This window comes from Talpa europaea (genome assembly GCF_964194135.1).
Source record: "Talpa europaea genome assembly, chromosome: 7".
NCBI classification, from domain to species: Eukaryota; Metazoa; Chordata; class Mammalia; order Eulipotyphla; family Talpidae; genus Talpa; species Talpa europaea.
This window is the reverse complement of record NC_140074.1, coordinates 7,143,955-7,155,909: the sequence shown is the minus strand read 5'-3', so window position 1 is coordinate 7,155,909 and position 11,955 is coordinate 7,143,955. Positions and strand designations below refer to the sequence as shown.

The 11,955-nt window shown below is 35.4% G+C and overlaps 1 protein-coding gene across 3 annotated transcripts in view; it reads right to left on the bottom strand.

Annotated features, from left to right (window-relative positions):
- Nucleotides 1-3,951: 3,951 nt before the first annotated feature.
- The window catches only part of SCAI (suppressor of cancer cell invasion), a gene marked incomplete at both ends in the record, with an annotated part of 109,895 nt that continues 101,891 nt past the window's right edge, over nucleotides 3,952-11,955 (bottom strand). For all 3 annotated transcript variants that reach the window (XM_084237463.1, XM_084237461.1, XM_084237462.1), the window contains 3 exons: nucleotides 3,952-4,098; nucleotides 10,708-10,808; nucleotides 10,985-11,158. In XM_084237463.1, coding sequence (XP_084093589.1) covers nucleotides 3,952-4,098; nucleotides 10,708-10,808; nucleotides 10,985-11,158 — 422 coding nt within the window. The remainder of the gene's footprint in view (nucleotides 4,099-10,707; nucleotides 10,809-10,984; nucleotides 11,159-11,955) is intronic.

Below are 11,955 nucleotides of genomic sequence, written 5' to 3'. Positions count from 1 at the left end.
CATCACAAAAATATACACATGCCATTAAAAGTAAGAATTCCAAATAAATAAGGTCAACAGAACAGCCCTCAATGTAAATACCCTCTATACTCTCCAAACACACACACAGGAACATATACACCCAAAACATCACCAGGTGATTCATACCATTCACATTCCTATCAAATCTGTTCACTCAAGGTGGGGAGGTGGTTCTGAATCACTGGCATTAACCAGGTTTGCAGACTTGGCACCTTACTATATTTTCAGTCCAGAATGTTCTCTGTATGTCAGGCTGACTACATGTCTCTGTAGATAACTAATTACAACATTTTTCAACTGAGTCCAAACACCTTCTAAGAGAGAAAGTTTCAAAGTGACACAGGTCAGAGATTAAACTTGGACAAGAATGCTAAAGAAAGCTCCATAATTAATATATGAATCAGATTTGTTGCTTTTCCGTTTACCGCAACAAAGTTTGCCATCTGATCTGTTTCAGGAAATTCTATTGCAAGAAGAAAATAAGGGGCTACTATCGGCAAAATATTACATCCAGACCTATATATCAGGGAAATTTCAGTCATGAGTAGATTGCACTTTGTTTTTATAATCTCAAAACATTTCAACATGGTAAAAATATAAAGGGTACGATAAATTCTATGTGCTTTGAGAAGTTTAGAGAGCACCACTTCCTAGGAGGAAAACACACATACAAAGAATATATCCTGGCTAAAATCAAAGATAAAATGTATGAATGTGAATTTTTTAAAATTAATCAAATAGTTGCTTGGGCTGACTGATTCACTGGTTTCAGTATTTGCTGAACTAAAAAAATACCATAATCTTTTGTGCCAAAATATAAATCTCTAGTTCTTTCTTGCTCATGATAGAAAGAAACCAGAGCAACTGGAAAGACTGGGCTGAGATTAGAAGATGTGAGTTTTAGTTCTATCTCTATCACTATGAATAAACGGACGGTTTTTGTTTTTTATTTTTGGTCTCTCAGCTTTCTCTTCTGTAAAATAGGGAAGATAGTTGCTTCACCCACTTCAAAAATATACAGATAAAGAAAGAAATTTCATTGTGCTTAATTTTGTTTTGTGTATAACTGGATTCTTCAATTTTACACTTTTTTGCTTACAGTGATTCTTAAGGGAGGTGAAAGATTATATCAGAATCTCCAGGGGGAGTTTGTGCAGTTTGAAAACAAAGAAGTGCTCTTTGCCATTGTTTTGCTCTCTTCCAATATTCAAATTTCTATGAATTCTAAAAAATAAATAAATATAGGGCTTAATATTTTTATGTTTATAAAGAGGAGTTATATGCATTACAAAAATGGGATTCCTTGTCATTTCCATCTTGAGCCCATTGGGTTATTGTCCACTTATATTTCTCTCTCTGATTAAAGTAACGCCTTAAAATGCAGAAGTTGGGCAATGGTATATGAGGGCTAATTAAACTTTCGTAATAAAAGTAAAAAAATAAAAAGACAAAAACATGAAGTGTTTGCACAAAGGTAATCTTAAAGCCTACTATGGCCACTCATTTAAACATTGTTCTTTTCCCAACACAAACAAAAGACTTCCTTTACCATACTCTAAATTTTCTTCATATCACAACTTTCCAACAGAAATTTATTTAATGTATACTGCCTGACCACTCCTACTAGAATGTAAGGTTCATGAAGCCATGGATTTTTATGTCTACTCTGCTTCTCCAATGCCTAGAATAAAATCTGGAGAATGAAACAACAGTTTATAATTTTCTTGGGCTTATTTCCTCTCTTTGAAGATACAAAATCACTTGAGTTTATCTTTGGATTCTTAACTAATGAGGAATGACACTACCCTCAGTTTAAAGAGCAATGTCACCATCCAAACCCTCACTGTGATTTCCAAGGCCTCTCATCTTGGACCAGAATATTTGTAATCACAAAAATTAATTTATTCAGGATATTCTCAACCCAACTAAGTGGGTCTGATATTATCTTAACAAAAACTTGTAAACAATTTAGAAAAGAAAATGCTGTGTTTTGCAGGTGACATGGGTGGAAAAGTCTCTATCTTTTGGAACCAAGAGTTTGATTTAAAGAACTACAGAATTAGAAAGGACCCTGGACCAACACCTTCATTTTACAGATGAGAGTGCTGACAAGCAGAGACATGAGAACACCTGTCAAAGGGTATCAAGTGAACCAAGAAAGCCAAGATTAGAACTCAGGTTTTCTACTTCTCAGACCAGTGTTCTTAATGTTAAATTGGTGAGGATAAAGCTCAGGGTGATAACTCTTATTTTAAGCATCAGAGAACAGGAAAATGTTGTTAGGCATTACTGGCACAAACTTCAGTGAACTTGAAACAAGAGGTCAGACAACTAAGGTCAGTCTATTGCTGTAGTTCAGGCAAAACTGTTATAAAACAAAAGCTATGCAGTTTATTAAGATTCTAAAAAAAAAAAAAGGCAATCTTTATCTGACAATGAAAAACAACCCACTAGCAAAGAAAATCTCTAAGGTAACTTCCAAAAAAGAACAAACAAAACTAATATAAAAAACTTAATGAAACACCTCAGTGTCCCCCAAATCCAAGAACAGTAACTTCAAGAATTCAGATGAAAAACCAAATTGTAACAGATATATGAATAACTTAGACCCAAATCCCTATGCCAGAAATGAAACCCCAGTTATAAAGATTACAGTAAAATTTCCCTAGGGACACAGGAAAGAGGCACCAAAGCAATCACCTCATTTCCCCTGGGACTGCCAGAGGTAGATGTGAGCCTGTGTAGAAAATTAGGAAGAAGGGGCTTTTGATTCATAGATTCCTAAACTTGAATGCCATGGGATCAAAAGAGGGGAAAGAAAACAGCTAGTACCTGTGAAATTATGAAAGGGATGACGGGGACAAAAAAACATAAAAACCTTTATATTAAACATTGAGTCCTATTTAAAATAATTTAAAAACTTGTGCATGAATATAAAATATTAAATACAAGGAGGTTTAAAAAAATCTTTTCAAATTATCAATGCAAAAGCAACTTCCATTTTTGGTTAAATAACAATTCAGTTACCCCCCCACACTAAAATTAATAACATCTCTGACTTGGAAGTCTCAGATTTGTACCAGGCAAAATGTTTACAAATTCTGTACCGTATGCCATGAACTTAATCCTGGCAGCCTTTAAACTTGATCTCATGGACTTAAGTAGGGTATTCTGAAACCAACATCTGACTTTCTGACTGAAATATTTAAAAGCTGTTGATCATTTTTTTTCATTTCCAGCATTCAAAGACTACAACTATGCGAACAGAACTCACACATTCCAGATGGTATTTATCATCTCAAGACCCCTATTACAGATTTGGCTATCAGATGCAAATCAACACTGTACAGTTTCTGAAGTTTAAACAGTATTTAAATGAATTAAATGATCTCAAGGAACTCTCTTGATTATGCTTCAGAGTCGCACATCTTTCTATCTACTAGGCTGGGATAAAAAGAATATTATGGAAGGGTTCTCTGTTCTTGCTTTTTAGTAGTCCGTGCTGGATAGTTTCATCTTTGTGAACAATTACATATTTTCCAAATCCACACATTTAAGGTCCAAGTATAAGAGTTGAATTTTCCTCATTATACAAAAATAAATGATTTAATCTTCTTGGGGTTCGAGTAGTGAATTTGAGTGTAGGATTAGATGTTGGAGGTAAGTACTATACCTCAAAACGAAAACAAAACCAAAAGCAAAAAAATCCCAAAATTAATTGTTTTTAAAAGACCTGAAAGATTGTATTTTAAAACAGTTACCCTAAAAGTTTGAACAATTTTTTTCAGTTCTTCTTTAAAACGGTGATCTTAAATTAAAAAATAAAAACTAAGTAACACCACTATGTATGTTATCTGTCATCACATTAAAAAACTGCACCATTTAAAATCTGTGGCAAATGAAAAATTGTTTCAACAAGAAGATTTTGTTTTAATAGTCATCTATGGTATTCTCAAGGAACACGTTTCGAACATCCAGAATGGATGCTAATTCCAAAATGTGCTTCTGGAGATGAGGGTTCTCCACTGTTTCATCCCTTGGCAGTTGTGGATATGATTCTGGATAATTTCGTGTTTCCTGGCAGGCAAAGAAGAGAAAAGACAAGTTTTACAGTATAATTAAAGTATATACACAACAGTAATATTACTGTTAACATAAGAGTATTAGGTTATTTTTCTCCTTATTGGTATGATTCTTTTAATAATATATTTGTTAAACATATGAAATTCCTGACATGACCATTTGACCTCAAAAACGACAATCTTTATAATTATAGCTCAACCTAATATACTCATTTAGTTATTTCAGAAATATGCACTGGGGCCTGTCATTTCTGGGTACTATTCCGTCTTATGTGGGAATCATACTAATTTTTACTTGCTGGGGGAAAAATTCCAGCATATACAGAATGGCAGCAGGTATGTGTTAAATGACTGAGTAAATAATGTTGCAGTAGAAATTTAAATGACAGTAAAGACATGAGAAATACTCTAAGATCAAATTCATGGACCTTGGCAATTAATTACAGGAGCAGGGCGATCAAAGGTGAGTTTAAGACCCCAGGAATACACAACACAAGACTGGGGGCAGTGGAGGGAGAGAGAGAGAAAGAGAAACATAAAAGAGGAGGTGATTGTGGGATAGTATAAAACTGCAGGTTAGGGCCTCCCTGGTGGCGCAGTGGTTGAGCGCTGGGTTGCGAAGCTGCCCGCAGCTTCTGCAGCGCCTGTTCGATCCCTGGCTGCTCCCCGGCCACCGGAGGAGGGTCCCACATGGCACGCAGATCTCTCCTGCCGCCAGCTGCTCCCCTCAGCAGTGTACTTCGGTCCTTCTGCCTGCTCTGCTCCCAGTTCTGGCTCTGGTGAATTCTCTCACCCTCCCGCGCTTCTGACTGTACCCAATGCTTGTATAAATAAATAAATCTTTAAAAAAAAAAAAAGCTGCAGGTTATATATAAATATATGTATATCTATCTATCTATATATATCTATATATATATACTAGAGATATATAGAGAGATATAATTTGAGGCAATGAGCAAACAGAGCTTAACAGAACACTCCCTTAACCAGAATTTGAAATTCAGAGTTGTATCTGCACAGGCATATTTGAGCAGTATATGTAAACAATATCAGAAAAAAAGGACAGAATTATCAAAAGGAAAAAATTGTGTCATTATATGGAGGCAAAAGGAGGAGATAATCAAGTCATTCTCACATGCAAGTTTTAATTTGGCATTCTGTAGACTATAATTTTGCAGGACATTTAAAATTTCCCGAAGAAATAAGTTACTACTTTTCTACATATATGACAGTTCATATATGTCAATGTCACTTCTTTCTCTCCTGCCTGTGGACATCACTCATTACATATTACAAAGACCAAATTTTTGTTTTACCACACTAAACACTAAGAAAAATGACAAAAAACAGGAGGAAACAAACTATTGGGGGAGTGTAGACCTCTCCCATCTTGCTCCGAGCCCTTGAAGGGTATTTCAGTAAGTCCACCTTTTCCTGTTCACACACACACACACACACACACACACAACGACAAGGAAACTACTGTACAATTTCCTCAGCTCACACAAAGCTGGGACTTGTTTAAATTCTGACTAAACACCACCTAGAGTGGAGAATAACTGCTGAAATAGGAAACATGAAAGAGGCCCCAGAAGAATTATGCCTCTAAGTATTGGGGCTATATAAACCAAAACTGTACGTTAACACTATACCCCTCCCCCCAAAAAGCTTCAAAACAAGCCATGAAAAGACAGAGATTTTCAAGTAATACTAGCAAGAACAAACACTATTTAAACACTAAAGAAAACAACAAAATCAAATATCCAACATCATAAAATTCACAATGCTTACTCTAACAGCAAATCACAAACATACGAAGAATTAGGTATACAAGACCCCTAACAAATCAGAAAAACAAAAGCAAATGAGAAATGACAGAGACTATAATATTAGTAGATAAGGACTTTAGCTATTATATATACATTCAAGGACACAAGGAAAACACACATAGGGAAAGAAATGGAAGGCATTAACAGAACCAAATAGAACTTCTAGAGATGAAAGAAATATAATCCCTGAAATGAGAAATAACAGATTAGAGTTAATGGCATATTAGACACTGTAGGGGAAATACCACTGAACTTGAAGACACAGCAATACAAACAAACAGAAAAATACTTAAAAACAAAAAACACACAAGTGACTATTAGGCACTACTGGGTTGTGTGACTAATATGTAAGTGATGTCCTATATAAAGAGGAAAGGAGGAAAAGAGAAAAAATATTTGAAGAAATAATGACTAAAAATATTATAAAATATAAAATCATGACTCATATAAGATCCAGATGCTTAATTAACCCCAAACTGGAATAAAACAATAAAGAAAATCACAAAAATAAAAAAAACCTTATCAAGGTATATTATAATCAAATTATAGGAAACCAACATAAAGAGAAAATCTTAAAAACAGCCACAAGCAAATGGGTATATTATATATTAAGAAAAGTAATAGAACAAGCATTTAGAAAATTAGTAACGAGGGCCTCCCCAGTGGCGCAGCGGTTGAGCACTGGGTTGCGAAGCTGCCTGCAGCCTCTACAGCGCCGGTTCAATCCCCGGCTGCTCCCCAGCCACTGGAGGAGGGTCCCACATGGCACGCAGACCTCTCCTGCCACCTGCTGCTCCCCTCAGCAATGTACTTTGTCACTCTGCCTGCTCTGCTCCCCGCTCTGGCTCTGGTGAATTCTCTCACCCTTCCACACTTCTGACTTTACACAGTGCTTGTATAAATAAATAATAAATAAATAAATCTTAAAATAAATAAAGAAACCTCATGCGTCTACTTTAAAAAAAAATTAAAAAAAAAAAAACTTTGTAAAGAAAATTAATAACGATATAAAGAATCTGACCAATACTATAAACCAAAGTGATCTCACAAACCTTTACAGAGTGCTTCACCCAGAAGCACCATATACATTCAGGAAGTATCCATAAAATATTTACCATAACAAAGTTAAAAGAACTCAACCCTACTAAGTATATTATTTGACCACAAAGGAATTAAATTAGAAATCAATAAGGAAATCTTGAAAATTCTCAAGTATTTAGATAGGTAACAATACATTTCTAAATAACTATGGTTCAAAAAAAATCAGTGAAATTAAACTTTCTCATAAATACGTAATGAGAGAATTTGTCACCACCAGATTTGCATTATAAGAAATGAAAAGGGGGCCTCCCTGGTGGTGCAGGTGGTTGAGCGCTGTACTGTGAAGCTGTCAGCAGCCTCTGCAGCGTGGGTTAGATCCTGGTTGGCGGGCAAGAATCCCACATCACAAAGCAGACCTCTCCTGTCTCGCCTGTTGCTCCGCTCAACAGTGTATTTCGTCAGTCTGCCTGTTCTGTTCCCCACTGTGTCTGCTGAATCCTCTCACCCTCCCGTGCATCTGGCCTGTACCCCACTTCTTATATGCATAAATAAATAAATCTTCAAAAAAAAAATGAAAATGAAATTCTGAAGTAAGAAAAATGATACCAGATGGAAAATAATCTACACAAAGAAATAGTGTTTCAGAATTAGTGTTTCAGATGCTTAAATTATTTCCTCATTAAAATTTCTGAAAAAAGATATTCAACTGTTTAATGCTATTATAGCCACAAAGGATCATGTAGTATATACCATATGTAAAAGTCAGAGGTATGATGATAACAGTGTGGAGTATGGGTATGAAAAAATGAAAGTACATGGTTGTAAAATAATTATATAAAATGTGAAGTGCTTCTAAACAGTAAAACAAAAGATAGATCATAAATCAATAGTGTTGTTAAAATAAAATTCTAAACAACACTTGAATTAATTCAAATGAAGATGAAGACAGGAAAGAAAGAAAAAAGGGGACAAACACAGTCAAGACAAAATAACTAATGGCATACTCAAATCAAACTATATTGAAAATTGCATTAAATATAAATGTAATTAAATGTAGTTGAAAACTTAAAATGGAAAAGGTAGAGATGGATGGTCAACTTAGATAAAAAGTGTAAAACCTAACTAATGTTTTATTTATTTATTTTAAGATTTATTTTTATTTATACAAGAACTGGGGTATAGGCCAGATGCGCGGGAGGGTGAGAGGATTCACCAGAGGCAGAGCGGGGAACAGAACAGGCAGACTGACGAAATACACTGCTGAGGAGAGCAGTGGGCAATACAGGAGAGGTCTGCTCGCCATGTGGGTTGCTCTGAGGCCGGCGGGGATCCAACCAGCACTGCAGAGGCTGCGGACAGATTCACAGCGCTGCGTTCAACCGCCTGCGCCACCAGGAAGGCCCTAACTAATGTTTGAAAGAAATCTACTTTGAAGGCAGACATAGATTAAATGAAGAAAGATTAGCCATATAAACACAAACCAGAAGAAAACCAGATAATAGCTATAATAACACTGAATAAACAAGTTTAGAGATCCCAGAAATACTGCCGTGTGTAAAGACTGTCTTTTTGCAGTAATGACTGGGTACAACAAGAAGACATGATAACCCTAAGCATATATGACCCACTAACAGCTTCAAAATGTACATATGCACATACACACACAGAAATGACAAACTACCAACTCAGAATTATGAAAAGGAGTTTAGATACTCTTTTGTCAGGGATAGAACAAGTGTACAGAAAATCAGGATTATACAAGACTTGAACAACATCATTTACAATAGTTCAATATCAAATTGTACAAATGTACAAATTGAAGTTCATACATAACTCCACCCAATAATAGCAGGATACACATTCTGGCCCAGTGTAGACAGAACTGTCACCAAGATATCTCATATGTTAGGTCATAAAACAAATCTCAGTCAACAAGTGTCAAAAGCATACAATTATAGCAGTGCTTCAAATTAAAATCAAAGTAATTAAAAAGAAGTAATAAGGTATGAGTAGGAATAAATAGAAAAGAGACAAATAGTAAACGAATGAGTGAAAGCAAAAGATGCTTATTTGGAAAGATCATAAAAACTAATAAACCAATAGCAAGACTGAAAAAGAATAAAAAGGCAAGACATGTATTCTAATATGAGGCATGAAGATCAACTGAGAGCATACAGAAGATTAAAAGAATAATGGAAGAATATAAACAATGAATTATACAGATGTACTGTAAGACACAGCTGACCAAAAGTAAGAAGAAATAGGTAACATGAATAGACTTTGAAATTGAATTCATAATTCATAATGCTGTGTAGTACAACTTGATGGGCTTGACTTACACAGGTGTATTTATTTGATAAAACCTGTTAATGGTAAACTTCAGTTTTGTGTATTTTGCTGAATATAGAGTGTATACAAGAAAAAGACATAAAATTCTAGTTACTTATATGCATGATAAAGTGCTAAGGGGATAAAGTCTATTGATGGCCACAATTAACTAGAACAGACTTGCAACCAACTTGTAAAAACATTCAGGGATATTTTTAAACATTTCTTATAGAATGAAAAGTCTGATTTTCATTCTATAAAAATATAATTTAAAAAATTTTAGATCTCAATGAATTGTGTACATAGAAGAAAACACAGAAAGAAACAAACTACATTAGTGTAAAACACATAAACTTGAATACACTCTTCACAAAGAACACCAAAAAAAGCACATATGAAAAGTTGTGTTTAATAGGAACACAGGAAATGAAGATTAAAATCACAATGAACTATTACTTTGCACTGACCAGATTCATATAAAATATAAAGTATGACCGCAAGAGCAACGGCCACTCTTCTACACTGCTGGTGTGTATGTAAACTGATACCACTTTGCAAAACAATTTAGCATTACTTAGTAAAAATGAATAGGCCTAAACCCTCTGACCTCACATTCTACTACTAGGTCTCTTTCACAGAGCAACTCTTTAAATATATGTACCAGGAAACCAACAGAAAATTTTACAGTGGCATCATTTTTATAATAATAAAAAACTGGAACTAACCTAATATCCATTATCATTAGAACGGATGAGCAATTTTTGATAGACAGTTGTGTTATCACTTCACATTTCCGCTAAAGACAGACCATACATACAATCATAGTGCCAATAGGCTGGACCATGAAGCCAGCAGGGTATACTACCGAGGTTGACATCATCACACCCTACAGTGGTTGCACAAAAAAGAAACTGCCTAGCAATGCATTCCCAATGTAGCTCCATTGCTAAGCAACAAACAAAAATGGAATCATATACAACGGTGAAAATGAATGAATGAGAGTTACAATCAGTCATGAACACGGCTCAATCTGAGGAATATAATAGTAGTAAGTGGGGAAAAGGGTGGAGATAAATACACAGAGTATCGATTCATCAATATGATGTATAGGAAAACAAATAACATGGCAAAACTATAGAGAAAACTGAAAGATGATAAAATTCAGGATTTTAGTTTCACTGAAGGAGACAGTGATCAGGAAGGACCCCCCAAGGGCCTCAAAGGTCATGAAAATGTTCTACTTCTTAAACTGTGTAGTAGGTACCTAGAAATGCCTCATATTGCTCATCTTCAGAACTATTATTGTGTAAATACTCTTTTGGACCTACTTTAAAAAACAGATAAATACAACACATGATGATTAAGTATCTAAAATGTACAGTTGGTTTTTAATATTCTTTGCCTACCCGAAAAATCTTGTGCATCCTCATGGTGGCTGAACAAAAGATAAATCTTGTGAGAAGCAAGCGAAGAAATTCATCTCCAAAAAACTGGAGAAATGCCTGATCTGCAAGAGGAGAGAGGTGACAGTGAAAGGATGTTTAAGCGGGAGAAAAGGGGAAGGAAACTTTAGGAAAACCTTCTCAATTTTCCTGCCTGGGAAAAATACTTGAAAAAAATTTTTAACAATTTTAAACCATTCTAGTACTTTCTGGTAAATGTGCAGTTAGATTAGCAGGGTACCTATTGAACGTGAATGGGTCAGTAGCTGGGCGATATCGCGGTTGATTTTTCGAAGATATTCTTGACACTTTTCCCACAGGCCTCTACGCATGCTTGACAATCCAGAGACAAACAGGAAGGCCATTAGAGGATTGTTCAAAAAGAGAGTGAAGAGGCTACCCCGCTGAGATTGATCTGTAATAACAAACATGTTATAGAGAGACAACAATTTTACGAAAGATAAGAGATGAGTCTGAGGAATACTGCCGTATTAAATTGAAGCTACGTCACTAAATCGTAATTCCACAAAGCAGATTCTGCATGGAACTACAAAAACATATCTCAGGCACATTATTTTCTGTTGAACAAACTTAAGAGAGAGAGTCTCATAAACATGAGAAATGAAATTAACATATTCCTTTATCTTTTCCCTCCCAACAAATTCCACCCATATACAAGACAAATGGTGGACAGTTCATGAGCGTACTCCCAGACGCGAGCTCGAATTGCCCACCTTTTTCATTTTCCTTTGGTAGTTTAGTGTGCTCTGTCTAGGCCTTAAATATCACTGTTTTCCTTTTTTTTGGCTCACACATTGCTGATCTCACCTACTCCCATAATTGCAGTTATCATAATGGCCATCTAGGCTGGGCTCCTTACACCTGACTCGTAGCCTACGGCAGCTAATGGACACTTCAAATGTGACCAGTCCGAAGAGAGGCTCCCTGCAAAGTCTAAAACAGATGTGAGACTTCGGCCTCTGTACAAAAAGATATATTGCAACACGGAATTCACCTGTTCCTTTCTTCTTTATTTTTCCAAATGTAGCTACTTGAAAATTTAAAATTACCTATGTGACTCCCATTATATTTCTTTTTTTTTTTTTTGGACTCCCATTATATTTCTATTGGACAGAGTTGCTCTAGTTGACTCTATTCAACCTAACACCTCAAACTCAACATTTCAACAAATGAAAGCACAATGCTTTCCCC